At 48.8% G+C, this 26,961-nt stretch overlaps 13 protein-coding genes across 13 annotated transcripts; 7 read left to right on the forward strand and 6 right to left on the reverse strand.

The window, feature by feature from the left end:
* Positions 1-187: 187 nt before the first annotated feature.
* N7479_002966 (uncharacterized protein) lies at positions 188-541 on the forward strand (the record flags this gene model as incomplete). Its single annotated transcript, XM_057250663.1, has 1 exon — positions 188-541. One exon carries the CDS (start codon positions 188-190, stop codon positions 539-541), a length of 354 nt encoding a protein of 117 aa, XP_057115095.1.
* Positions 542-1,283: 742 nt separating this feature from the next.
* Positions 1,284-3,972, reverse strand: N7479_002967 (Sin1 family protein; the record flags this gene model as incomplete). The annotated part of the gene is made up of 3 exons (XM_057250664.1): positions 1,284-3,336; positions 3,386-3,871; positions 3,950-3,972. 3 exons carry the CDS (start codon positions 3,970-3,972, stop codon positions 1,284-1,286), a joined length of 2,562 nt encoding a protein of 853 aa, XP_057115096.1.
* Positions 3,973-4,512: 540 nt separating this feature from the next.
* On the reverse strand, positions 4,513-5,879 carry N7479_002968 (uncharacterized protein; the record flags this gene model as incomplete). Its single annotated transcript, XM_057250665.1, has 3 exons — positions 4,513-4,965; positions 5,084-5,778; positions 5,834-5,879. 3 exons carry the CDS (start codon positions 5,877-5,879, stop codon positions 4,513-4,515), a joined length of 1,194 nt encoding a protein of 397 aa, XP_057115097.1.
* Positions 5,880-6,145: 266 nt separating this feature from the next.
* N7479_002969 (replication factor C subunit 1) lies at positions 6,146-9,590 on the reverse strand (the record flags this gene model as incomplete). The annotated part of the gene is made up of 5 exons (XM_057250666.1): positions 6,146-6,738; positions 6,798-9,175; positions 9,236-9,326; positions 9,379-9,403; positions 9,510-9,590. The coding sequence occupies 5 exons, from the start codon at positions 9,588-9,590 to the stop codon at positions 6,146-6,148; spliced, it is 3,168 nt and encodes a 1,055-aa protein (XP_057115098.1).
* Positions 9,591-10,252: 662 nt separating this feature from the next.
* On the forward strand, positions 10,253-11,068 carry N7479_002970 (mitochondrial 54S ribosomal protein uL16m; the record flags this gene model as incomplete). Its single annotated transcript, XM_057250667.1, has 3 exons — positions 10,253-10,310; positions 10,370-10,831; positions 10,896-11,068. The coding sequence occupies 3 exons, from the start codon at positions 10,253-10,255 to the stop codon at positions 11,066-11,068; spliced, it is 693 nt and encodes a 230-aa protein (XP_057115099.1).
* Positions 11,069-11,142: 74 nt separating this feature from the next.
* Positions 11,143-11,703, reverse strand: N7479_002971 (uncharacterized protein; the record flags this gene model as incomplete). The annotated part of the gene is made up of 4 exons (XM_057250668.1): positions 11,143-11,225; positions 11,348-11,473; positions 11,535-11,593; positions 11,654-11,703. 4 exons carry the CDS (start codon positions 11,701-11,703, stop codon positions 11,143-11,145), a joined length of 318 nt encoding a protein of 105 aa, XP_057115100.1.
* A 527-nt stretch (positions 11,704-12,230) lies between these two features.
* N7479_002972 (replication factor C subunit 5) lies at positions 12,231-13,576 on the reverse strand (the record flags this gene model as incomplete). Its single annotated transcript, XM_057250669.1, has 6 exons — positions 12,231-12,255; positions 12,308-12,363; positions 12,424-12,522; positions 12,577-12,745; positions 12,808-13,430; positions 13,490-13,576. The coding sequence occupies 6 exons, from the start codon at positions 13,574-13,576 to the stop codon at positions 12,231-12,233; spliced, it is 1,059 nt and encodes a 352-aa protein (XP_057115101.1).
* Positions 13,577-14,007: 431 nt separating this feature from the next.
* Positions 14,008-17,304, reverse strand: N7479_002973 (cytochrome c oxidase assembly protein; the record flags this gene model as incomplete). The annotated part of the gene is made up of 8 exons (XM_057250670.1): positions 14,008-14,054; positions 14,107-14,548; positions 14,621-14,690; positions 14,751-14,954; positions 15,496-15,665; positions 15,751-16,932; positions 17,040-17,151; positions 17,231-17,304. The coding sequence occupies 8 exons, from the start codon at positions 17,302-17,304 to the stop codon at positions 14,008-14,010; spliced, it is 2,301 nt and encodes a 766-aa protein (XP_057115102.1).
* Positions 17,305-18,561: 1,257 nt separating this feature from the next.
* On the forward strand, positions 18,562-19,892 carry N7479_002974 (basic helix-loop-helix domain-containing protein; the record flags this gene model as incomplete). Its single annotated transcript, XM_057250671.1, has 2 exons — positions 18,562-18,625; positions 18,679-19,892. The coding sequence occupies 2 exons, from the start codon at positions 18,562-18,564 to the stop codon at positions 19,890-19,892; spliced, it is 1,278 nt and encodes a 425-aa protein (XP_057115103.1).
* A 684-nt stretch (positions 19,893-20,576) lies between these two features.
* N7479_002975 (uncharacterized protein) lies at positions 20,577-21,601 on the forward strand (the record flags this gene model as incomplete). Its single annotated transcript, XM_057250672.1, has 5 exons — positions 20,577-20,827; positions 20,919-21,003; positions 21,055-21,219; positions 21,278-21,385; positions 21,449-21,601. 5 exons carry the CDS (start codon positions 20,577-20,579, stop codon positions 21,599-21,601), a joined length of 762 nt encoding a protein of 253 aa, XP_057115104.1.
* Positions 21,602-22,300: 699 nt separating this feature from the next.
* Positions 22,301-22,525, forward strand: acuM (gluconeogenesis transcription factor RDS2; the record flags this gene model as incomplete). Its single annotated transcript, XM_057250673.1, has 1 exon — positions 22,301-22,525. One exon carries the CDS (start codon positions 22,301-22,303, stop codon positions 22,523-22,525), a length of 225 nt encoding a protein of 74 aa, XP_057115105.1.
* A 316-nt stretch (positions 22,526-22,841) lies between these two features.
* N7479_002977 (uncharacterized protein) lies at positions 22,842-24,327 on the forward strand (the record flags this gene model as incomplete). The annotated part of the gene is made up of 4 exons (XM_057250674.1): positions 22,842-23,154; positions 23,211-23,962; positions 24,029-24,225; positions 24,285-24,327. The coding sequence occupies 4 exons, from the start codon at positions 22,842-22,844 to the stop codon at positions 24,325-24,327; spliced, it is 1,305 nt and encodes a 434-aa protein (XP_057115106.1).
* Positions 24,328-24,769: 442 nt separating this feature from the next.
* On the forward strand, positions 24,770-26,787 carry N7479_002978 (uncharacterized protein; the record flags this gene model as incomplete). Its single annotated transcript, XM_057250675.1, has 6 exons — positions 24,770-24,806; positions 24,908-25,165; positions 25,219-25,269; positions 25,325-25,464; positions 25,527-25,776; positions 26,732-26,787. 6 exons carry the CDS (start codon positions 24,770-24,772, stop codon positions 26,785-26,787), a joined length of 792 nt encoding a protein of 263 aa, XP_057115107.1.
* Between the last annotated feature and the right edge of the window lie 174 nt (positions 26,788-26,961).

Here is a 26,961-nt window from a genome sequence, read left to right on the forward strand (position 1 = left end):
TCGATCAAAATTCAGACAGCCGGTGAAGTGCTGGAGTCCCAGACACGATCGGGCGTAAGTACATTTCCGATTGCTATTATCCTGGTCCTTATCTCACCATGTGTATTCATCTAGGTCGAATGCAGAATGTGCTGTCTATAAGCGTCTATTAGACTCACGACCTAGGGGTTACGATGTCTTCGCGAGCATGATACCTGCTGGGGACATACTGTGCTCGAGTTTATTCCCTAATGGGAGGGCACTTGTCCTCCCCTACAAGGATATACAGATCCTTGCCCATGTCTGGAACAAACTTAGCAACCGCGAGCAAACCCACGTCCTTGAGGAATATAAGAAGGCCATCCGCATTCTTCGGTCTCCGTCAATCTACGTGCCTAATACTGGAAAGCACAACGTTTTGTATCAAAGGGAGACAGGAGCCATGACTATGTTGGACTTCAAAACTGCTATAGAATGTCCCCAGTCAGAAAATTTGCCTTATACCGAGCTGCTGTCGCTCGTTGGGGACCCTGTGATACGTGGACACACGAGTGGTGGGTAGTTATATTATATCATTCTGGTACCACGCTTGTTTTTACTTATATATTATTATCCATGATTCTTTCCGAACTCAAGTCTTCATAGTTCGAGATAGCTTCTTAGTCTTGGAAATGCTAGAGGACTGCCTGGTAGCCATCAGTGCGCCATAATATATTGCTCAACCTTGTCCAGTCCCTAGGGTTCCCGGAGGTCAAACCGTCCTTAAACTTAAAGGCTGCGCAGTGTATGGTTACTCCTGAATCTACACTATTTGGGCGCGGGGGAATATTGAATATTCCCCTGATTGATACGCAACCAGACGCTAAGTCGTAAAGCTAACCGGCACGGCCGCCTTCTCTATGACGATACTTTCATTCGAAGAAACTTTACCTAGTAGTTCCAGATGATAGCTCAAATGTCTACGCGTATCTTGGAACCTTCCAAGGTTGGAAGTCTGCTTTGAGATAAGGTTATGCTAAGTGGGCCACCATAGGTGGGTCTATAATCACGTGGCTGGGGATTTATGTCTGTACCCGGACAGCCACCTAAGGTTCTCTAACATCTTCACTTCTTAGTTGAATACGTATCAAAATAAAATAAAATGCAACCTAAAAGCCTGATCGAATGGTGAATATTCGTTGTTGAATAAGGTGAAAGTTGCAATATGCCTGTAAAACGCCATTCCTAACCTAAAGTCCAACCCTGCCCCCCCCCCCCCCCCCCCCCCCCCCCAAACGCAATTCCATGTTCAGAAGAGCAGATAATCAAATGCGATAATGTGCCATGTTTTTCTTAATCTCATCCACAATCTCCACAGCCTCACTGGTACTCCTTGCCTCAAAGTCATAGCGCTTCTGCTCTGTGGCATCATTGCCGCGCACGATCATCACTCGGAAGCTCTTGGGGTGCCGTCGGCTGACCTTGGATCCAATCACGTCGCTGAAGCTGATCGATCGGGTCTTGCCACCAGACGCCGTTTTGCCCGTATCACCAGGCACAATATGCATATAATCATTTTCAAATGTGAGGATCCGATGGTTGGATGCTGTGAAAGACATGGGTTGTTTGCGGAATACGTGGTATCTGCGGTAATATCCGCCGAGGTGATCTTGTTTCTGGGAAGATGAGGGCAGCATGCGCTGGCCACCCTTCTTAGCCTCTTTTTTGCTCTTTTTGGAAGTTGTCGGGTCGGCGGTTTCCACCATCAAAGGTGCATTGGGTGATGAGCTGTCCGGTGAGGTTCCGAGTGCGAGGGGGCCGCCGCCGAAGCGGCGACGCACCAGATCAAGGTCTGTGATGCTGCCCAATGCCTCCACTGTGCGGTCAAGTGGTGCGATCGTGTTCGACCCCATCACCTTTAAGAGGTAGTTGCCCTTATCCTGGCCCCATCGTTTACATACAGAGTCCAAGATCTCAGCTATATAGCTGTCGGTAGATGTATTGATGGTCATGACATGAGCGGAAGCCTCCATGTTGATGAAGCGAATCTTCAATGTCTTGGAAACACCAAGACGGGGAGTGGCATGCGATATAGGTACCACGGGGCGGTCAGCAGGAGTAAGAGTGCTATGGTTGAGCGCAGATGAGAATGGTTGTCCGAGGATGGGGTTTGCTCGGGCTGGTGTGATCTGAGGGGTCTTGTTCTGTGCAGCGGGTTGAGTCCCTGGTGTTCCAAGATTCGCCGGCTGATCTGCCTCTTCAGACCCAAAACTCGAACTAAATTGGGGATACAGCCGTTCGTTCTCCTCAAACTCCGATTTCGATGCTTCAACCAGTGCGAATTCATCATACGGCTTGCCCCTTGACCGTCCTCGGGACTTGGCAGATTGGTTGTTGTTTGATGTGAAATCTGTCATTGGGAGTGTCCGCCCAAGCGCTGGGAAGTCATATTCGACTTCGCCATCATCGACCATCCGTAGCGTCCATCGATTCACAGTCAAATTTTCGCGAGGAATTGGTGGACCGCGAGCATCCGCCAAGTATTTCCACAAGGCAAGACCAATGGTCTCAGAAACAGTCACTGGTGCGGGTTGTTCTGCAAGCTTGGACTCACGTGTAAGCGGTAGATCCAGCGGGTCTTCGGGGTCGCTTGAAAAGGGAACATAGATCTTTAAATACAACGAATCCTCTTGACCACGCCCTGAGAGAACTACGAATCTATCCACTGGATTGCTTGGTGCTCGCTTCCGGGAGGTAAGCTGGCTGGTCAATAAGCTGACCGGCTGTATCACGCTGATAGGCCGTGGCGGGGGAAGATCTTGCAATGCAGGAGCCGGAGTGCGATGCTTGCGCGGTGAATTATTCTGCGGCCCTGTGCCAGAAGGTAACTTGTTCATCATAGCCATGGGCGAGGACAAATTCAAACCGCCCGCTACGCCTGCCAGCAACAGGGAGCCAGATCCAGCTGTATTGTCAAAGTCAGATGAAAGTGCAGACTCAACAGACTCGGCACCTGAGTCCTCGTCTTCGTCCTCCTCGTGGAGCTCCCCGAGGGCCAGGCTCTCTGCACCTCGGCTGCCGGTTCGCTCACGCCGTCTGCGTGGATACTCGACGACCTGGTCACTCTCGGAGAATTGAACTTGTCCTTGCTTGTAGCCTCTGTTTTCGGCTTCGTTATCTGTTGATAGTTCACTGCTAGTGGTTGTGTCTCGACGGGGGCGTGGTTTTACTTGGCGGTATTGATTTGTGACGCTTTGGATTGATGCAGATGTGATCATCACCTCTGGTTGTTCCCTCTGGTCTTCAGAGCGCCTCGGAGAGGAATCGGCTCGATCTCGGCGGATGGGCATCTTGTCGAATTTTATTTGATCAACAGCACTGTTCTTTGTCAGATATGGAAGTAGAATACCACACAATAATCACCAACCTGCCAACGGTGTCCCCATCGTCGTCGCTGTCGTCACTCAAATCGCTACTATCGTCGTCCTCTGCCTCTACTTGTCTCTGGACCTCTTGCTGCCTTTCTCGTCGAGTTTTCTTCTTTCCCCCGCGTGGGTGATTCCGCCGCGCGGTCATGTCCGCATGGCTCTTACTACCGGTCACCATGCCACCATCATCCTCGCCATCTTCCAGGCCGAGGCCTTGCAATTCGTGATGTTGAGGTTTTGCATTTCGTTCTGCTAGCCTGTAATATTCGGACGAAACGTTTGCCGTAGTTGGAATTGGCGGGGAGTAAGTGCGCTTCAGGTGGGAGGAGCTGTGCGTGTTGGGGTACACAGCGGCGGCGGTTGACCAGCCCGCCGCGCGGAAGCCAGGTGTATTCAGAATGGAGTCATTGACGTTGATAAGTCGGTCCCCGATTCCATCTTTGATTGTCGAGAGATATGAGGAGCGTAATTGCCAGATCGTAAAGCTATGCTCGGGTTAGTCCTTGGAGACCTTTGCGCGGCGATTTGAGGAGGCCCGGTCTACAATTCCGGGCGCGACTTACTCTTCATTGTGAAGGAGAGACATCTTCCTGGCTCTTTCACGAGGACATATGTCTGTAGTAACCCAGGGGTGTGCTGGGCAGTAGCGACCGAGGTCTGGATAATCTCACAGCAACTCGAGCTAAAAGAGCATGCTCAGGGGACTAAAGGGAAGGATGAAAGTGAATGAGACTAGCTCATCCAGGACCAGCCTGGAAAAATAGATCAAAAAGATAAAGGTATCAAAAAAGGAGAGAAAGGAGAGAATGGTGGTATGTCGGAAGCAGAAGAGAGGGAACTCGGTGTTCTCCACAGATCATTTCCCCGCCAAGGGGGTCGTCGTAGGGGTCACACTACTAATTTCTCAACTACAACGATGTTACATACAACATCTGACGGATAAATTATTGCTTCGCAGGAGGCTATGCTCTTAACCCCGGGCAATACTGAGAATTCTAGTCCATACTTGTGGAACATATTATACTACTATACGCAACTACTCTGGCATGGATGACTGATGACAAAATAAGCATTGAGATTCAAACACTCACAAGACTAAAATCTTTGGATATCCTCGAGATAGCATCTAGAAAGAAAACACAACACTTTCTCCAATACCAGTGAGCTGACTGACCGCCGCCAATGCCTCCCTCCATTGATCCAGACGAAATTGGCGGACATAGCATCCATGCTCTTCTTTCAGACCAAGATTCCCCTTCTCTACCATCTTGATCAGTGCAAGAGCGTCCTTTCGCTCATACATCCAGTTTCCCTTCAATGCGATATTGCAACGTGTGACAAATTGATTTGGGATCACAAGCTGCTCATATGCACCCATCAAACTCACCCGGCCTCCAGGCCTGAGCGACATAATGCCAGGTTCAAGATGGAAAGGCTCTCGTGTTCCTGGAGGAGAGATGTCGAGGAACGCATCCATCGCACCAAATGTTTTGATGTTAAGGATGTCTTGTTTACGGTCGCCTGTCCAGGTTATCGTAGAGATCCTTCCGTTAGAACCGTTAGGAGTGCGCGCTAGGAACTGATTGAGATGCATGAGCTTAGCATTATCATGACACCAGGCTACAACTTTTGCACCTAATATTCAGTTAGCCTAAACTCTTGATTGTCTATGGATGTTTTCGATAGCCAAGAAATACATTACCCATAGCCAAAGCAACCATGCAAGCAGCAACGCCATTTGGAGAAGTGGCCGGAAAGATCAACACCGTTTCACCAGGCTTCACATCAATGCTGGTCAGTCCACCAAAAGGCCTGAGGAATGTAGCAATCACACAAAGTTGCTCTGGGGTATATGCAAAACCCCACTCCCTCGGATCTCCCATCAACTTAGCTTCATCCAAAAGATAGCAATTCTCAAGCGGTGCCCTCATGAACTCGGCATATGAACCATCTGCGAAACCGCTAGAGGCTATGAATTTCTTGCTTCGATTATCAAACCCATGATACACAGGATTGCAAAATCGAACCGTCTCTGGGCTATCTCTTCCTTTCATCACTGAGTCAAAGAAGACTAGTTGGCCAACCTTCAAAGTGGTTGCATCATTACCGACTTGGCTCACACGGGCAATTGCACTTGATCCGGGAATAAAAGGGGTTTCATGAGAAGATCCCTTGGGGTTGTAAAATTCAAAGGCGAGCTTGCTGTAAGAGTGGAGAGGAGTTGCGAGGATACGCAGAAGTACACTTCCGGGCGTTAGAGACGGGATAAGGGCTTGTTCAACTTGGGGTTCGGTAAAGGGAGCAGGCCTAAGCCTAAGAACGTGATTCGTGATTTGAACCTTTGGGAGGATATTTCCGTGCAAGGTTGCTGGACGCTGAGTGTTCAGAAAATCTGTAGAATGACAGTTGGGTGTTTACATCTATGACGGGCGAGAGCATTGGCATACTTGTTGTGACATCTTTATCACCACCAGATCCAGAGACAGAACTCATCTTGGCATGCAGGAGCAGCTTTGCACACAACAAGAGTCGGAATTACAAGAAGAGATAAAAGGTGTGGAAAAGTGGAAGGAAATGAACTCGGCAGGAGGGGGCATCCTTGATGGGAAAACAGTATCAGAAAAGAAGTCCCAAGACACGAGAGACGTCAAGATGTAGATAAAATTAAATTGGCTCAGGGATGTCAAATTGCAGTTTGACATAATTAAAGCACATGTTTCTTAACAAAAGGATAGTATGTTACAAAAATGATGAATCTCTCAAGCCTTAGCCTTGGCCCTACTCTTACGAGCCTTCTTCGGCTTTTCCTCATCATCAACACCATCATCATCGGCCTTCTTCGTCTTCTTGCCCTTGGCCGGCGCCTTCTTCTTCTTAGGCAAGCTCACATACTTATCCTTCTTCAGATCAAGTACTTCCTCGTCCTCATTCTTGGTATCTTCAACAACCTCTTCGTCGTCGGATGCTTCAATGGCATCTTCAATATCAGGCATCTCCTTCTTTCCCTGCTTAGTTGCCACAACATTGCTAGCCTTCATGAATGGCATGGGATGCGAGCGTGAATTGTACAGACGCGTGAAGGTGGCTTTGGTTTGCGTCTCAAGTTTGATCTTAGACTCGTCCATTGGGCCGAGTCCTAGTTCAACCATAGAATCGAAGTCCTCACGGGTGAGATAGTATGAATCCATGAGATCAATGACTGAGTCGACACAGTCCTTGCCTTCGTCCATCAGTCGGCGTATTATCTTCTCCTGGAGCAAAGGCATGTACTGCTGACGGATCTCGTCGCGGTTACCCGTGGTACGAAGACGCATGTGTCCCTGTAGTTCCTTGACGTATCGGGATAGTTTGCCTGAAGAATAAGTCAATTAGAGAGCGTAGATAGACCGTGGGTGAATATCGAAAACATACCATGTTTACTGTTGTTTCCTAGCCAGCTAGTAAATGCAGGCCGCTCATGCATGTTTCCATACTGGAAGCTGGCTGGCCGCACAAAGCTGAAGATCGCATGGGTGGGCATAAGACTCCACTGCTGCTGAGTGCCGTGGATCATGCGGTCAACAAGGTCACCATCACTGATACTCGAGGCGGCATTGTCCAGCAACTCAAGCGACTTCAGTCGCTGTTCCTTGCCATGATATTTGCCAGTAAGAGCAGGCTTGGTCTTGAGGTAGTTTTCCTGAAGCATCAGGTAGCTGAACTCATGGTCATTGAAATAAAGCTCGACCTTGTCATTCAAGGTAGCAGTGGAACTCGGGGAAAACATCTGGGCGCTGAGAATTTTGCCCACAATATCCCATGGCTTGAGGATAATGTGCTTCTCCCACGCCTTTGACATCTCCTTGCCTTCCTCATAATTGAGACCTTTTTGATCCAGTCTCGCAGTGGAAAGCATGTTGATGACCTGGCGGATATCGGCATGGGTTCCTTCAATGAGGCCATCAAGCACAGGAGGCGGGATTTTGAGGCCTTCTCGGAAACAGATAGTGGACAGCCTTGCCCGAATTTGCTCAGCAGTCGGGCGTCTGAATGGCACATCAAAGGTTATGAAGTCGAAAGGTTTCATCTTGGGAAGCTTTCGCTCATTGCAGATAAGGATGATTGGAATCTTGCTCTTTTTGACAATGGCCGCGACAGCCCCCACACCTCCTCGATCACCAGCAGACATGCCATCAACCTCGTCCATGATGAGTATGAGCTTTTTCTTTCCACTTTCCACATGTTTGCCTTGTCCGGCAAAATATCCTTGCAATGATGTTGTATCTAACACCCCTAGGGTAGAACTCTCGACAAGTTTCTTACTTCTGGTGTCGCTGGCGTTGGTCTCCACGATATCGAATCCTTCCAGTTTTGCCACGAGATGGGCTGCTGTGGTTTTGCCGATTCCTGGGGGACCGTGAATAATGACGGCACGATATATTCCCGATCCATCTTTACCACCTTTTTTGAAGTCCGCCTGGGCATTGGCATGCCAGTTCCGCAGCCAGGTTTGAATCTTTTCCACGGCGCCCTTATTACCACAGATCATGTTGGTCGATGTTGGGGCATACTTTGTGGTCCATAGATCGCTAGATGACACCAGTTGTGAGCTTGGTGGCGTCTGGGACGCTGTGGCGGTGGTCTGGGGTCCTTGAGGAGTCGGGGCTGCCTTTCGTTGTTCCGCTTCCCGTTTCTTCTCTTCTGCGTCAATTTCGGCCGCCATAGCACGGACCTTAGCCTCGTCGGCTTTCAGCTTCTCGGCGTACTTTTCCGCAGCCTTTCCATCACCACCGTTGGCAGGAAGTCGTCGAATCAGTTCAAAAAGGCCGTCCTCGTTGATGGTCTTGATCTTGTGCTTCGCAATGGTCTCAAGCTTCTTTGGGCCTGCATCAGATCCGAGGACCACATAGTTCGTCTTAGAACTAGGAGCTCCCACGACTTTGCCACCATACTTTTTCACCAACTGCGCACCCTCTTCGCGCCCAAGGGAGTCCAGAACACCAGTGAAAACAAAAGACAAACCAGCAAGGCAGTTCTCTTCCCCAACGGGCATCTCTTTAGTCCCAGTCATTGCCGGGTCCCGGCTTTGTTGTGCTCCAAATTTGAATTTCTTTGCCTCTCCCTTAGGAGGTTCTGGAGCTTCAACTGTAGGAATACTGTCGAAGATATCTTGGAGCTCTTTGCTCTCTGGTTTATCCTCCTTTTTCTTTTTAGGGCTAGCCTTTGGCTTCTTCGAAGCTGGTGATGCCGCAACTTTGGCCTTCGGGGTTGCCTTCTTCGTTTCCTTTTTAGGTTCTTGATAGTCGTCATCTTCGTCCTCGTCGAGGAGAGCTTCCGACTTGCGTTTGCGGCCGGCTCGAGCCTTCGGGGCAGGGATCTTGGGGAGATCTTCCATGATCACATCATCCTCCTCACCACGAGAAGGTTGCTTTTTCTGTATCCTCTTCGATGCTGCAGCGACTGGCTTCACCTCAAGCATTTCGAAGTCATCATCATCGTCGCTATCATCTCCAGCAACATAATCGTCGTTGTCTTTGCCAGCCTTTCCGTATTCAGTTGCAAAAATGTCATCGGCGCCCAGATTCTCATCCTCGAGGATCTTTGTGGCCTGCTTTGTTGATCCCCGCGTAGACGTTCGTCCTTTGCTCGCAGGTTCTTCGGCTGTCTTCTTGGGTTTGGGACTTTCGGCAACAATATTGGCTTGAACGGGCTGAGCTTGTTCGGTGGTTTTGGTAGATCGAGATTTCTTCTTACTAGAGGCGAAATAGTCGGAGGTAGTTGTAGGTTCTTCTTTAGTCTCCTCAGGTTTTCTGCAAAGAAAGTTCGTCAGTCAAATTATACGAGGCATTTCAATCCAGCGATGGACATACGGTTGACTCTTGGACTTCGCTTTGATAGCGGGTGCTTTTATGGGGGTTACATCCTCTTCTTCGTCGCTGTCGTCCACAACTTTCCTGCTGCCTGTTCTCACATTAGACTGGTGATGTTAGAGTATTGATTATGAGTAGCATACGTCTCTTTCTTGTGGCGGAGGAGTCCTGTATTGTTGGAAATGAGATTAGAATATAATCTAGAGCTATTCAAAGGTGCCTGGCCACATAAAAGTGACCAGGACCTCCCTTCACGAGCAAGGCACCAGCTCACCTCTTTTTTTGCTGCGGCCTTCGCGGGGGCACCGCTGGAGCCTTGATTCGGCTTGCCACCAAAGAAATTCCGGATATCCATGGGGAGACTCGTTCAGTCGTAGGGACTTTGTCACAGAATAGTAACTGGTGATTTGGTTCAAGGCCAGTAGAGCTCTTGTAACGGCGTTTGGTAGATCGCGAACGACGCGCCACTCCCCGGGAGACGTGACTGGCTGACGTAAGGCAGCACTTTCTTCCCCTTTAGGACTAGCATATACAAGCTATAGGTACAGCTCTACTCCGTACTCCGGAACTATAAAAATCATCCATGAAAACAACCTATATGATTTGTCCAGTTAATCAAATAGCATGGATGGCATGGTAACACTATGTTATAAGGAGCCGCTAAGTATATTTACAAAATCATGGGCAAAGGCACGAGCTATTATCAGCCAGACAAGATACCATGTCTATACTACATATAATTTTAATTTTTAGGACGCGCAGCTTAGACTCATTATTTTGATGTATTTGAATGCGTCTTACATTAAGAATAAGCTATTGAGAGCTACTGTAGAATGAAAGATGCTGTAGGAAGTGGACTGAAATTGAGGCCTGATTTGTAAGGCCGAAATAAGCAGCTGGTGGTAGTGTCACGTGTATTTCACACTTCCACTTCCGGACTAGTGTCAATCATCGAAAAGTGCCGGAGTAACGAAGCCTTTCGCAACATTGATATATCTCGCCGTCTCTCTCCTCACAATGGGTCCACAGATCAAGATGTTTGCCGGACCGCTCTCCGCCTGCACGCGGCCAACCCGTATGAGCCATTCAATTCTCAGAAAATCCATTCGACCAAAGACTAACAGTGCAACGCAGTGTCAGGACCGCTGGCCACCTTTTCTCTATCGCGATGCTTCTCTACCACCTCGCCCGCCCTTGATTGGCTGACCCCGAAATTCCAAGAAAAATCAAAATCCCCCAAGGGTCGCCCTCACGTCGCTACTGGCGGATCTACCCGAGGAACAACGGTCGTGTGGGGAGACTTCGGTCTGCGCATGAAAGACCACGATCGCCGTATGCCCGCATCGGCGCTGAAGATCGCCGAAGAGACTATCAAGCGGCGGCTACGAGGAATGAACTATAAGCTGTACAAGCGTGTCAGTGCCAACATTGGTGTCTACACCAAAGGCAACGAGCAGCGTATGGGTAAGGGTAAGGGTAAGTTCGACTACTGGACTGTCCGACTGCCCGTGAGCCGAATCGTCTTTGAATTGAAGGGAGATGTCCACGAGAAGATTGCCCGCGAGGCTTTCAGACTGGCGGGCCACAAATTGCCAGGTAGGTTATACATTCTCTACATGTACAATTTCAGATACGGAAGATGCTCATTTTCACTCATTAGGTCTCTGGGAATTCGTCAACAAGGGTGACCCACCTGTCGTCGGTATCACAAAGCTCGGAAACGGTGTCACTCTCGAATCTCTCAAGAGGGCGCGCAGAAGCCCGCCCCTTGGTACCAATGAACTCGATTCCCCTCCGAAGAGCGCCTCCTCCAGCTCTGACCCCAGCCAATAAACTGTCGTTTCCTGCATGATACCGTTTTCTCTTTTTTAATCGGTCATGTCTGTTGCTTTTGTCGTCTTCGCCGACTAAGCCCCGACACCAGAACCAGGCCCATACCCCTGCAGTCTGCGGGCCTTGGCCACGGCATCGTCCTCATCACGTGTCATATCTTTTGTACATTATCATCAGCTGTTTGCGTCTCTTTGGGAGGCATCGAGGCACGGGCTCCTCCGATGGGTCCCTTGTCTTGATACTAGGAGTTTAGACAAGGAAAATATATTCAGCATTTACCTTTACCAGAGTTAGCGGATGCTCCCATGCCCAGCTTCTGTGCCTGGGAATCTTCGTCATTGAATGATGCTGGGCTTTGTGTTCCTAGACGTGGTGGTTTTTCACTTGTAGTGTGCTTAACGCCGCCTTGGATGAGGTCAGTCATTGTTATAGTTCACCCAAAGATATATTTCGAGCAATGACACACTTCCCAACTGTCCGGTCTGCTTTGAAGGACTCTTAGTGAATTCGCGGATAGACTCGTATCTGCACACTGCATATCAGCGAAGAGCAATTGCAAGAGGTGGGATTGACGCAAGTCCATACTGAGTGCTCTCTCCACCGGGTTCTATATCAACAAGTCTGGGGTCGGACATTTTGATGGTGTTTGTGTGGGATAAAAGTAGAGCGACGAGAAATCCTGATCTGATCAGCAGATAAAAGCTATTCTGATGTTCCCAGCAGGTCCAGTTTATGGATGACCCCGGGACGGGGATATGATGACGTATGTTAGTCAAAAGGACAATCTTGTAATCTCTGACCTAGACAATTCGGAATTTGATATCATTGTATCGAATCTAAGCTACTCAGAATCGACTGTTCCTACAATGCGAACAGAGCTTCACTACCGAAGTGGATACATACCTGGGAGCTTGAATGGTTGATGTATGCAAAGATCTTTCTACTACCTCAGAGATAGTACACAAGTGATATAACGCCAGAATCCTGAATTGCCTTCATGCGCCCGTGAAAAGTGTAATTAAATCGGATACCTAGAGATTTCGAAAAAGTGTGATTCTGCTTAATGGCAGATCATGTCTTCCTAGATCCCATGCTCACTGAAAACCACCTTAGTGTACAAATCGTCATTCATCCATTGTCTTGGTTTGTTGGTAGCGAGTAATTAAAAATCCATGCCCATCAGATAACTGTAATGTGTTATTAATTAGGTGTCTCCGTTAAATTACCGGGAAAGCATACCTTTCATAGATGCGCATGAACTTGGCCACGAAGGCTTCGAGATGGAAGATTACTTTCTGTATCGAATTATTCATTAGCACTTGAACTGATGACAGTGATAATCATCAATGACCTACGCTTCCCAGCTTGATGCGGTGCTCATAGAAGGCAGACCACTTGATAACGTCCGGCTTCAGCGCATCGTCAACTCGTGCAACGAGCTTGAATGTCAAGGTCTAGCGCCAACAGTTATTACCCGGAGCAGACTCGTTGCAAAGATGGAAACATACCTTCAAAATAGTCGTTGGTGGGATGCAATGGGTCAAAAGATCATAAAGACGTGCGCGGACATGCAACAGCCGAGCCGGTGATCGCTCAGCCAGAATCTCATCAGCCGTCAGGGTAACGAGGGCCTCCCAGTCCGGAGGCGGGATGAGCGTCTTATCCGTAACTTTTTCACTAGTTTTTCAAAAACGTAAGCCTCTAAATCTAGGCTAATGGGAATCGAAGTGGTAGCTCACTTTTGCGCATAAATTGACTCGAACATGAGCAGGGCACGACGCAAATTGCGTCCACTCTCCTTTGCAATCCTCTTGTTAAGCACCTCGGACTCGGCCCATCCTTCCTTCTTCCCTGCCATATGAAGCGCGGAGCAAATGTCGCTTTCAGTAGGCGCGGCAACCCTGACCAGCAGGGTTCGAGACCGAATTGGTGCAATGATGTTGGAGGTGCTGTTGGCCAGAAGAATCAATCGCAGATTGGGACTGTATTTCTCCATGGTACGTCTGAGAGCTGCTTGGGCATCTCGTGTGAGATGATCAGCTTCATTGATCACGACAATTTTGAACCGCTGCTTCGCGCCGAGATCGACCTGTTGTGTCTGCGCAACCTCTTTGAGCAATTCCTGGACGACCACTCGGTCATAAGATCCGACGTCTGCGGGAGTGATCTCAAGGTGGTATACCGATGAGACAATGTTGAATTCTAGCTTTCGGTTGCTTGTCGTTTGGAAGACTCTGGCGTCGATCTTGATCTTCTCGACACCGGGGCCGTACAGTTCTTTTAGTGTCGCAATCACCCGTGTTTTCTTGCCAGCTCCCGAGGGCCCATAGACTAGTAGATGAGGGAAGTCTCCGCTTTGTGCCTATTAAGGGTGCCTTATGTCAAAAGGGTGTTCATGTTCCGCAGGTCAAGATTTCTTACCAGCGACCGCAAGCGATCAGAGAGCTCGGGGTGATACGAGAGAGCATCGAGGGTGCGTGGCCGCAGCTTGTCCACAAGGAGAGCCATTTCGAAAACTCCGGAGAGCTACTGAGGAGATTAGGGAGTCGAGGGGCTTGTGGTTTTTCGATAGAGGATGCGGACTGGAGAACGCGTCCAGACACGCGCCTAATTAATCACTGGTCCGTGCACGCTCCCACTATATGTATCTACGGATGCAACTAAGGGCCTCGACGGACTTATTTCGATGTAGACTGTACAAATACATATGAATAAATTCAATAATATATACAGCTAAATAGTTTCCTAGGCATTTGGCAGCCTTCCGCCAAACTCCGAGATGTATAGTACATGCGAAATTTGCTTTGAGAGATGAGATGGATGCGAAAACGCCGGACACAATAGTACGCATGGTTCTTCGTTTACTGTTGAACGTCCAAGCCTATGCAAATTCACACACTTGAAATACAGTACCCCAATGCGCCCTTGGTATGAGCTTCTTATTGTGCAATTGGCGTCAAAACACCATTGTCATCATATTTCGCTTCTGCTTTAGGTTAGATCGGACCAAGAAAGCAACGAATAGAGACAAAACTTACTGAAGAAGGTATATGATAGGGTAATGGTATCAATACCCTTCATATTAGGATCGGTAGCAAAGTCAGGATCAATGAAGAAGAAAACAGGCATATCGACCGATTCTCCCGCATTGAGCTTCTGCTCCTCAAAACAGAAACATTGGATCTTGCTGAAGTATGGAGCGACCTGACCGGGCGTGACACTGTATGTTGCGACTCCAATAATATCCTGCGGACCCTTATTCGTTGCAGTATAGAATGCCAGCGCTGTCTCACCTGGGAGAACTCGGACCTCGCGCTGCTGGGGAGTGAACTTCCAAGGGAGGACATCCGATACCGAGCCATTGAATGTGATGCGTAGACGACGAGAGTCCGTCACTGGGGTCACACGGGCAGAGGTATCGCCGTCGCCGGTTCGGTGGGTGAGGATGGGCTGACCACCCCAACCGGTCTGTTGGCAGATCTGCAATTGGGACCAGAATGAGATTCTCTCTATATAGGATATAATCTAGAACCGAGTGGGAGCTTGGCATACCATTTTGTAAAGAGGCACAGATCCATATGCAAGGGCAACCGTTCCGAGGATCATACTGATAGTATAGTACCTGATCGAGGGCTTTATTAGCACATGGGTTCCCTCAAATGCAGGTCTAATGGCAGCTCACATTACAGAAGTATTGCGTTTTTGCGATTGTGGGGTATTGAAAGGCGCTGCAGATGAATTGCGTTGTTCATGGAGCAGGAAATTCCTCGAGAAATACCTCCGCTCTACCTCGAAGACGCTCTTTTGGAGATAGATTGATCGCTGGGGGATCGTCCCCGTCAGCGCAGAGCGCCCCAGGGAGGGGAGCAATCGTGAAAACATGGTTCTATGATTTCAATGGAATTGGATGTTGAGTCGCATGAGATCCAGCCATCCCCAACACGTGATAATTCTGATTCAACAGCTTATCGATAAGCCCGAAGCTTCAGGGTCACGTTACATCTAACGGCCAGCAACCTGTGGACAATAAGACAAGCTGAATGTTTTGAATTGATTTCTGATTTATTGATGAGTGGAAATTGGATCACGACTATAAGTTTCTCAATTTGGAAGTTTTAATCACCTCCCTGACAGCCTAGACTGCAAATTTAGCATCATCATGGCCTGATTTACCAGTATAGAAGCAGAAAATCACGGCAGTGTTGATAGGAAGATACTTTCCTTGTACAAGTATCTAATAGGTGTTACTAGGCCTGTAGAACACACTAGATGCATTTATACGCAAGGATGCAAACTTCAGAAAGATAATACAGGTTAGTAGTACCCAGAAATCAGACCCAAAGTCTACTTTGTACATAAGTAAGCGAAAACTAATACAACCGGTTGATGCCTTCAAGGCATGCCGCTGAAGGGAAGTCTAATTCAACACACTCGACGTAATGCGGCCAAAAACTCCTCGTACCATGCTAGGGCGTTCGCGGAGGCAAGTGATAAGAATAGCAGCGCTAACAGCAAATGCAACGCGCTCTCGGTATTGATACTGGGAAACAGCAACACGCGTTAGCACCTCGTAATTTTCCTGGAACCCTGTCACAGGCTAATTTGGAGACATTGAGATGGGGGTGGAAGGAATGTGGGTGTAACCCTGTTGTGAACAGAGGATGCGAGGGTCCAATACATACCTTTTTATCATACAACCGTGGCAAGACCGTGGCGGCAGCCCGGGGTGCCACAAATAGCGCCAACTCTTGCCTCTTCCGCATCTTTTCAACCAATATACTCCAGCCACACATGAGACATCCCGCACCAACGCAGAACCCAGAGTCCCACATCATCGGAGTGATGATCTTCGCATCGAAGATCTTGGGGCCAAGTCGTGTCCGAGCAAGACAGACGCCGTAGTAAAATAGGCTCACAAAAGATGCGAGGAAGGCAGATGACTGTGCTGCGTCCGAAAGGGCCCGACGGAGGGCAGTTGCAGATTTCATCCTGCGCAGACGGAAAATGATTTGTAGGGGTATATAAGTTGCACAGGCAAATTTGAAGGTTTTGACAAATCGATACAATGCGTGCTTCTCACAACTGGGGCCACAGCCCATGTGAACCATTTCGCAAGGGATCGGGACCACTTTTGCTGGGTCTCCCCACACCTCTGGCCAGTTGTAGTCTTTGCACATCGACTGGAGAAGAGGTGCCTGGCCTGTATCCTTTCCATAAACGAAGACTCCTCGTCGAACACGACGCAAGGCTTCGATCAATCGTGAATCAACCTGAGCAGCTTCCCCGATCCACTTCTCGTAGGTATCGGGAAGTCTTTCAGGGAGGTAAAACCATGCCCACATGACTATAGAGGCACTCGCGGCAAAGATAGCTGCGTCGGCGAAGCTAGGAACAAGGGATTCGATAGTCGTCCAGCGATTCTGGACCCGGCGGCGACGAGACCAGCGACCCCATGCAACGCACGCGACCGCATCTACGGCTCTTATGAACATATAGATAGTGAGGTCCATTGTCCTCCCTGCTAATTCTGGGCGGTGATGCTCCAGCGGATTTGCCACAACATGACCAGGGTCTTCCCCCTGATCTGTGGAGTTCCGGATAGCTCTGACATCTTCTATTGGTAGACAGAGACGATTTCTGTTGAGCAGTTGAAAACTGAACCATCCAGATAGAAAAGTGATGACGAATCTAATTAAGCAGTCGAGCCTTTGTGAGATCTGAATGTCACTTTTGGAGAGTCCTGCTGTAATCAATGCACATAGACGATACAACCCTATTGGTAGTAGAGTTGAACCACCAACCAGGGAAGCACAACCTGTTGGGAAGCTGTTCAGACGCAAAGGACCAGTCAAAACTTTAGCTAGCTATTCAAATCGACGTCAGCAATGGCACGGCACTTCCCTTGCGCAATGGACCGGGGAAAACGGTGACAAACAAAAGCCCACACTGCATGATGGATGTCACGGCATACCTCTTGAAGTTTCTGTTGCGCAGTCCAGTCCTTCTTGCGGAGCCGGCGTACATAAGACACCAATTTGGGGGTGACGGAAGACAGGTACCCGAGCGCGTAGGCGCGAAGGAGGCTACAGTCACAATCAGCAAGGACTCTTCCGATCACACAGTTGCACCAAGCCACAAGGGTAACAGATCGCATGGACTCACGGCTTGAATAACCGGACGTTGTCCCTTCTATCGTGTCTCCGGAGTGCAGGTTCCATGCTGCCGGAAACCTTCATGTCATGATCCGTCGGGAGGTGTCAACATCACAGTTCCCCGAACTAATCGGCGACGAGGGGTCAACCAACAGTAAACTTTGATGGGATTCACAAGAATTCCCTCACCAATCAGAAAACCAGGAGGTGTAAGAGCTCAATGTGTTTTGTCCGTGGGTGACCTAAGACTTGCACCTCCCGAAAATTGGGTAGTATTCTCCGGCAGAGAGAAATTGACACTTGCACGATCGTTTTCTGGACTATGGATCAACAGTGGATCCCACGTAGCGGCCTGTTGGAGGCTTGGTACTTGGACCTCGGTCCCTGCCCAGGGGGAGGGGGGGGGGAATTCAGAAAAATCCCCGCAAACAAGATCCAAAGTCGGGGGAGGGACCGATTAAGAGAAGACAGTGGACGATCATCCGAAGCAATGGGCCTTTCGGAGTAAAATAGTCGGGATTGCGGGGCTCTCTTCACACTGAACAAGGCGGATGTTTTTTTTTTAAATTTAAAGCCCTTGAACATAACAAAAATATCAGGAGAACAATCCCAGAAAAAAAAGGAACTCAGAATTATGGGATTTCCTACCAAAAATAAGATATGTAAGGAAGCGCACATGTGCAGGTGTGCAGTGTTCTGAATGTACATCAGGTGTACCTGCAGTGTACTTGCATTGGAGTGACTACAACATAAGTCTCTCTCAGGGCCTGGGGGCCTTTTTCAGGGCCTCGGGAAGGTTCCCCGGAAGTGAACAGCTTCCCCCAGTAACTTAAGAAATACCGAGGGTACAATTGTAAGCCACAATGGAATGGCGGTATTTTATGTAATATTGGTACTGTTACGTCACGCGCCCAAATTTTTGCATGTGATCACGTTGATGTCCGGACGATTGCTTTGATGCGAAACCATCCACACTTCTTCTACAGGACGGATCTCTCTTGCTTTCGGACACTCTCTTGATCCTCTTCTAGTTTCTTTCTTTCTTTGCACTTCTACCTGATCTTATTGCTCCTATCCCATTGCGCCGAAGCGAACCGGCTCCTTATCGAGTCGCATTATCAACCCTCGAGAACCCTCGTGGCCTTGATCTACCCCCCCGCGTCCCTCTTTTGTGGAGTCGAACCGTCCTTATCACTTTGGTCGCATACAGTCTGCATTAGAGTCCAAGGCATGACAACATCGCCTTGGTCCGCGCTGCTCTTGTCATCAGAGTAGCAACCCTTTCCTTGACCGACACATTCCGGCATACAAATCCCTCTTGACATTGAAACACTCTTCACTATGAATGGACATGGGACCGAAGTTCAGAGTGAGCGCAAATCCCCTTCATCTGCTCCCTTTGGGTGTGAGTTGTTCCAGTTAGTAGTTTGTACTGTTCCCTCTCTAACCCAATTCCAGACTCCTTTCTCTCCGCCATGGACACCCCCTTTGAACAGGCACCTGCTCTCCCCCCAGGGCCTTCTCTTCTTGATGATAATGAATCCAATATGCTCGACAACTTCTTTACTACCATGAATGCAAACCACTTTACGAATGATTTTTGGATGCGACAAGAACATAAATCCAACTTTGACTGGTCAGCTGAACTGCCACCCAACTTCGAGGGCTCCACCACGTCCCTGTCACAGCCTTCATTTCAGAACCATGGGCTATGCAAAGCACCTGGAGGAATGATGACAGACAACCCTACGAGCTCGGATATATTTGCCGCAGCCTCTATGCTTTACCACACCGGCCTAAATGGGTCAGAGTTAGGATCCACGTTAGCACACCAGGCTTTCGGGGGACCATCTCTTCCCATTCCCGGGACACATCGAACAAATAATTCACAAACTGGCAATATTGCACATGTTTCAACTGCATCTCCACCTCGGGCTGATGTCCCGACTGGATATCATACCTCGGAGATGTTTTTCGACGTCCGTGACCCAATTCCTGTGGACCAGCACCCCTCAAGAAAAGCCCGTAGTTTGCGTTGGGGCTCAGATGCCAGTTTCATGGATCAAGGCTATCTTCGCCCCCCTGACCAGCCCGACGAGGAACAACGGACAAATGACTTGCTCGACCATCTCGGATGTTTTGAACCTCAAAGCAGTGCAGCAAACACACGAGCACCTAGTCCAGAGTGCATGCCCGGCGATCCCCCTCGGCGATCAGCCTTCCGAGGTGTTGCTGTCCCGGACGAGAGCTTCCATCCTCGAAAACGGCAAAGAGCCCTGAAAGAGGAGAATGACGAATACTCTGGTGACGATGACGCACGGCCTCACTCAAGAAAATCTAGAGGATCTATCGGCAGAGGCCGACGGGTGTCAGCGGACATGTCTCGAAAATCCCGACTACAGTCGGGGTCCAAATCTGCACGAGAGAATCTTACAGAAGAGCAAAAACGGACCAACCACATTCTTTCAGAGCAGAAGCGTCGAAATCTCATTCGCCAAGGGTTCGAAGATTTGTGCACACTCGTCCCTGCGCTCAGAGGCGGCGGGTTCAGCAAAAGCGCAATGCTCACCGGTGCTGCTGACTGGCTTGAAGACCTTCTCCAGGGAAATGACATCCTCCAAAGCCAACTGCGTGACTTAAAGGGCATCAGTGGATTGGTGATGCCGCGATAATACCCTCTGTGACAACATTAATTTACGATCTCATGGATGGCCCCTGCCTCTTTTCTTCGTGGGGATTGCAAGCGTTTCAGCGGGTGGACAGTTTTGTGTATGCACGCCAGCGAGTTGGCATTTTATCTTCGCATATCCCAGCGATAAGATACCATTTTTCGTTCTCTGCACACTATTTCTTCGCCGTCTTTTTTCCCATCTAACCACTGTCGGTGATGCAAGTCACCTTTCGGCTGGTCGGCAAATATCGATACCCTGGTGCATATGTATTCCGAGAAGCCTGTATTGGCAGAACATAGTTGGAGTATGAATTTTTTTTTTTCTAATTGTTTTATCCTATATGTTACGATGTAGGGTTCTACGTAGCTCATAATAAAGAAGATAACTGAGGCATTGACCTGCGAAAGCGATGTTAAAGATACGGTTACTCTCTAGGTAGGTTCAGACGTTTAATTTTGAAATTGACGTATATTTATGGCTACGATTTGACATTTCGAGGACTATTGAGACCCTATTTAAAATAGTATATGTACGGAGTAAGAAATATGCTAATAAAAGCCAAGACTACAAAGCCATGTGGGAATGCCATGTTTTGTCTCCACCGCTCTGTTTTGCCTACATGTGAAGACGCGTCGATGTAACCTTAATGGTGGACCTCGACAGACACGATACCCTCATCTTACCATGCCTCCAAAACGAAAACACACGGGCGATGATGCCCAGGAGGATGACTCCAAGCGCTACGCCTATCTCAAACCCCACGTCCGCCGTGTTCCAGAGAAGACCATTAAGTCGAAATGGGTCCCTCTACCGGAACCCGTCCAGGAAAAGGTCAAGGACATGTTCCACACCCTCGAGCGACCGGTGATAATGCGGAATCAAAATGAGCGCAAGCGCATTGAGGCGCAGGCCGCCGTGCAAGCGGTCGTGCGAAAGTAAGGCGCCATGCTCAATCTGGTAGCTTCCGCAGGGCTACCAGTGTCTTGAGGGATGATGACACTAACCGTATACTCTATGTTGTTTTAGTTTAGGCAAACGACTCCCGCGAATGCCGTTTCCACCCATAACGAAGGACTCCCACTTCGACTACGAATCTGCGCTGAACGAGCACGTATGTGACCCTCTGCGATTGTCGACAAGTCCATACTGATTACATTTTTAGCGCTCGCTGGAGGGCCACTTGGCTACGATGAATGATAGCGTCGATCTACTAAAAGCCGAGATTGCCAAAGAAGAAGCGCTCCTTGCTCGGGAAACAAAGGCGCTCCAGGAGATGGACAAGAATGCCAAACGAGCCGAGGCTGAAAGGAAACGACAGACTAAGAATGTATGCAGCACACAAATCTTGCTTCTAAGTGTGACTAGCTAATATTTTACGACTATAGGAACACCCCGTGCTCCGAAAGCTGGATGCACTTCCTCAAATTGAGGGTTCTGGATCCTCCGACTTCGCACTTCTCAGTATGAAGGATAGCCAAGTGACACTAGATGAGGTATGGACTGCTTGTAAACCACGCGTGCTCGCTCTGTCAACTTATCATTGTGTTTTATTTTAGTTGGAGACCGACTCCGAAATCCAAGGACTTATGAAGCAACTCCATGGCCATCTTCAATCCATGCAAAACAATACCGCCCCCTTCGCAGGACTCGGGGATGCCATCACTCGTTCACAAGCTGCATTGGATCTATACTCTACGCCCAACGACTGATCGCACCGACTCGACATCACCGCACCATACAATCCATCAATCCCGGCATTTTGATGCTTGTGATTGACATATAAAGGGCCTCGGGCTTAGGATATGCGCGCTTATTTTTTTAAAAAAAAAAACGCCAACTAAGTATCGGCTGAGCTTGGCGCTCAGGAATCACCTAGGTAATCCTGGTCGCGTGCTCGAACTCCAATGCATCTACTGAATAGCTGCATATGGTGGAACTGGGCACGGTGAACGCATCTCTCGCCAAAGTAGAGGATATCCCACTACAGGGGTAAATTTTGAATCATACTAAATTAGAAGGGTAATGTGAGTACAATGCACATCCCGGTCCAATCTAGGGAGTTCTGCTTCGAAGGATGATCAGGCCACCCGAGGCTCCACGGCGTGAAAGGGAAGAAACCAGGTTAAAAATCAATAAAACACGAGTCACCTTTTGTTCAATGCGGTTTCAATCAAAATTCATCCAATTGTAAGAATAGAAAATCTAATATTCCTCGACCGAGGTCTCGCCCCGAAAAGGTGGCGTGTGCCCAAACAGCCAACCCCATGCGGAGCAGTTCGGAGGGGTGACTCCGCTTTCTCCATCCCCAACTTTAGAAGAACTTTTTGACGTTCGACCAACTACAACCAACTGGTCTGCAGGCAGCCATTTAGCTCCGGCCCTGGTGGTTCTCACTGAACTCTTGCGCAATGACCGAAAAGAATGCGCCGCTGGGCGCTCCCAATGCGACAAAATCCAGGTCTGATGCAGGGAAGGATACGAGCGTCAAAGACTCAACATCTGCGGCCAAGGCCGAAACAACCGGCTCGGGGAATCATTCCAGTCCCAAGAAGCGCCGGAAAGTGAATCACGGTAAGGTGCCGTTGCGCAGCATGCGACAGGGATCTGGGCGCGGCCGATTCTGTTGCGCATAACGATAAGAACGTCTTCGCTAACGAGTGTTTTCTGCAATTCCAGCCTGTGTATATTGTCGCCGTTCTGTAAGTTTACTTCTCGGGAATGCCATTGTGCTTGGTCACTGTCTGCGATAGGCCATGACCTCAGTGCTTCTGCATATCTATTTGAGGAATTAGCTTTGCTAACGGGGATTTCTTCGCGTGGGACAGCATATGACCTGTGACTCGGTACGACGCCTCTGTCTCCCCTTTCCTCGTTCGCGATCCGTCGCATCTGAAACCCTGAGCGCAGATTTGCGGAAAATAAGTTGCACCAGCTGACCTGTCTGAATCTATGAAGGAACGGCCCTGCACACGGTGTATAAAGCGAAACATCGGTCACCTGTGCCATGACGAGCCAAGGGAAACTGCGAAACGGGGACGTGGTGAACACGAAAATTCCACTGCAGACGAGGAGGGCTCGTCTAACAATGAATTGGGCTCCGTTCAAGGCATGCCTAGGAGTGTCGACGTCCCCGATGCTGCTGGTCAGCAATCCTTCCCTGATACCACGATCGGAATTGCACCCTCGGCTGTGAACCCACCTTCAACGGTACCGCCTACGAATCTATCTGCATCTAGTCAGGGCCTCGAGGCTAATTCCCAGCGTGAGTTGGCAAAGAAGCCTGTTTTGCCTCTGGGCTCCGCTGACGTGGTATGATAGTCATGCAATACAACGACTGGGTAGGTGGTCAGAATCAGTTCCAGGATATGCATTCTCTCCACCCATCATACATGTTTAATGCACATGAGGTGACCAACGAGTACAATTTGCTCGGAGATTTCCTCAGTAACAGTCTCTTGGACGACGGCGCAATGTTCCAAAATCAAGACATGCAGGGAATCTACACCGAACCATCGTTGATGAACTCGATGAATGGTATGGGGCTACCGAACGGGTTACCCCTTCCAGCACAACTTCCGCCGCCAGCGCAAAGTCAAGTACAGCCAGGAGACTCGATCCAACGACCAGCCTCCACGGTGGGCAATGATAAAGCCCGGGAAACATACTACATGACCGCCGCCGACCCGGCAGGAACTGACCCACCAGAGGAGCGTATGAATAAGCTTCTCAAAGCGAAATACGATGCCGGATTACTGAAACCGTTCAACTATGTCAAGGGATATGCACGATTGAACCAGTACATGGAAAAAAACATGCAACAAATATCTAGGCAAAAGATTCTGCGGCAGCTCGACAAGTTCCGGCCCAAGTTCCGAGAACGCATGCAGAGCTTGACTGATATCGAACTGATTCTGGTGGAGATGTGGTTCGAGCGGAGTCTTATGGAGTACGACCGCGTCTTTGCCAGTATGGCTATTCCGGCCTGCTGCTGGCGTCGAACAGGCGAAATCTTCCGAGGGAACAATGAGATGGCCCAACTGATTGATGTTCCGGTTGAGGGTCTGCGAGATGTAAGTTTCAAACCTGGAGACCACCCACATCATATCGCATCCAACTCACATTTTTAATCTCTATAGGGCAAACTTGCTATCCATGAGATCATCGTCGAAGATCAGCTAGTCAGCTACTGGGAAAAGTTCGGTGCTATCGCCTTCGACAATACCCAAAAGGCCATGCTCACAAGCTGCACCCTGAAGAGCCCTAGTCCTAACTCAAAGGGTGATGGTATTACCTGCTGCTTCTCGTTTACGATCAGACGAGATAATCATAACATGTAAGTGTTCACTTTCACTGTCCACTTGACACTGACGTGCCGGAACTAACACTGTGCAGCCCGTCTCTCATCGTTGGGAACTTCCTCCCCATCGATAAATAGTACTTTTTTGGTAGACTGTTATTTATTTTATGTCCCGCAAGGACTGCTCCTTTGGTAACATCTTTTTGGCTTAGTGATTCCCCAAGTTTTGGCTGTGCTTTCAAAAAAAATGTATAGTGCTGATTTATGTGTATAACATCAAACAGTTGGTTTTGATTTTGAGTCGAATGGTATCTAGGAAGTAAAAGGATAATGCTCTGGATAGTGTGTATATTCTAAGCTTGCGATGGTCAAGACTCGACAAACACCTAGGGTTTGAATCGCAGCCTCCAGACTCCAGTCTCTTTCTTCCCTTCACGCTCTTGCAACTCCAACCATCCTCCCTCTCACTTCATCTTCTTCTCTTAATCTTTTAATCGACCTTTGTGCAATTTATCTTCACTTCTTTCGTATTTTTTTTATCTCCTTCTCCCGTTATCCCCCAATTCGCAAGTCTTCTATCATGGCACACTCGTCTGGACCAGGTCAGGCCCTAGCAGGTATGAGCCGCCCATCATGTCGCCCCCTGGGTACAGCAGCTGACCTTCAACTTCTACTACCTCAGAATTTGCTCGGACTTTGCATTCAACTTTATCCACAGTCACTACTTCGCCAAATCCTCTTCTCTCTCCCGATGCCATTCTCAGATTGGGTGCCGAGCTCAACAGCAATCCGTTTGGCACCGTGGTAACAACACCGGGTAGCAATGAGCTAGATGTAATTGGGACAACTCTTTGGAACGATTGCAGCAGCCGCATGATCTCGCATGGTCACAACCCGGAGGATGTACTCCTGCTGGGTAAAGTGCGGGCTCTCGCGTTTGCTGTGTTAAACATGGCTGTGTCGCCTGATGTCCCAGGTTTGTCATGGCCTCTAGTATATACTGAAGTATGCTTATCTGACTTTTTACAGGGGGCCTCAGGTCTCTCGTACTGGCCCTCAAGGCGGCGCATATTTGCATTGGTATATTGTCCCATATCTCACCTGATGACTTCCTCGGCTCTAACAACATGAACAGTGAACCGGCAATGCGAAATTGCGCTGAATATCCTGTCAGTGGCAGCTCTGAGGATGGAAACTCTTCCCGCTAATCTTGGGATTGTTCCTGTAATTACCCCTACTCTCACCACCCGATACTTCCTGCTTCGTGCTAGACTGGTGAGTCGTATTGTCGGAACACTGTTTTGTGTCTCAACGCCAGAACTGACATATTATTCCAGGCCTGGCTGCAGGGGCGAGTAGATATCGCTGAGCATTTCTTTGCCAAAGTCCCGGAATCGGTATTGTCAAGTTATGAAGAGCTGATTTTCGAAACTTGTTTTATCATTGGTGACTCTGCACTCGCACGGCGCCAGTCTAACATCGCTGTCACATGGCTGCAAAGAGCGAGCAATTACTTGCAGAAAATCATGACAGAGATGAATGGAGTAGATTACTCTAACTGGAACCTGGTTATTCGACATTCCCTTGGTGAGTAGGTTGATCAAATTGATGACCTGGACTAACATGCTCCAGCTGTGGCTTGTACACAACTCCGAACCCCCCAGACACTCGTCACATATAATATTGAAATGGGATACTTGAGAGAAGTAAGTTTGTGGCGAGTGTGGTAGACTTAAAGCTGACCTTTTTAGTATTACCCAGAGCATCCTGCTGTGGTTCTTTTTGACCTATCTATGGGACGTAATCATCCGGGTAACAACGGATTCCTCCAAGGTACGACTGATACTTATCTTGAATGGAATAGAATTAACAGTACCATTATAGGTCTGCAGAATTTGGTTGAGAGGATGACTCTCACAGATATGAACATGCCGATGTGAGTTACTCCACCAGTGCTGATCTAGATGTCTTTCTGGGTGTTAACAGCGTGAATCTAGAATCTTCCAATTTGCCTGTTCTCTTGGCCATACAGGGTACCTTGACACAGCCCATCTGGTTAGGAAATTTGCTGACAGTTATTTAGTGGTTCAGGTGACGCAACGGAAGCATTTCGAATTTTGCTCATGCGCCCCCTACCAACAAGAGAATGGACAGAGAAATGCTTTGTTGCTTTCATGCTACTTTTGAGCAGATCAGAGCTCTCTGATTCTGTGCGCATTCCCGCCGTCCGAGGTGTGATCGACGCACTTGAAAAACGTGGATATCCATCAATTGGCGCAAGCGCAGCTCACGCAACCGTGATTGTAAGGCAAGCTCTCATCGTCGTTATTGAAAACAGCTGACTGAGTGCGTACAGTGCATCTGGAAAATGACTGGCAGCGCGCTTCTCAAGAATGACCACTGGACTGCACAGCTATGGCTTCAGGTGTGCAGTAAACAAAAGATCTTCCAGTACTGCTCTCAGTCCATCCAGATCGCGATACAAAAGTCAGTGGAACAAAAATTGAGAACTAACTTGCATTGTGGGCTAACATCTGTTCAGGAAGCTGCTGGCATGTTACTTACAGACAGGAACCGTCGTCGCTGCTCGTCAGTTAATCGATCGGGGTCTAGTCCAAAGCCAAGTGGATTGTCACAGGATGTACTTGTCTTATAAATTGACCTTGATGGAGGGGAAAGACGGTTCCGGTAAGTATAACAGAGCTTCCGTGCTTCTGATCTACTCTAACCATATGCAAGCTCATTTTTATCTCGGCTTTCCTTCACATCCCG

The sequence above is a fragment of the Penicillium vulpinum genome (genome assembly GCF_028829585.1).
Source record: "Penicillium vulpinum strain IBT 29486 chromosome Unknown utg000001l_segment0_segment0, whole genome shotgun sequence".
In the NCBI taxonomy this organism is placed as follows: domain Eukaryota; kingdom Fungi; phylum Ascomycota; class Eurotiomycetes; order Eurotiales; family Aspergillaceae; genus Penicillium; species Penicillium vulpinum.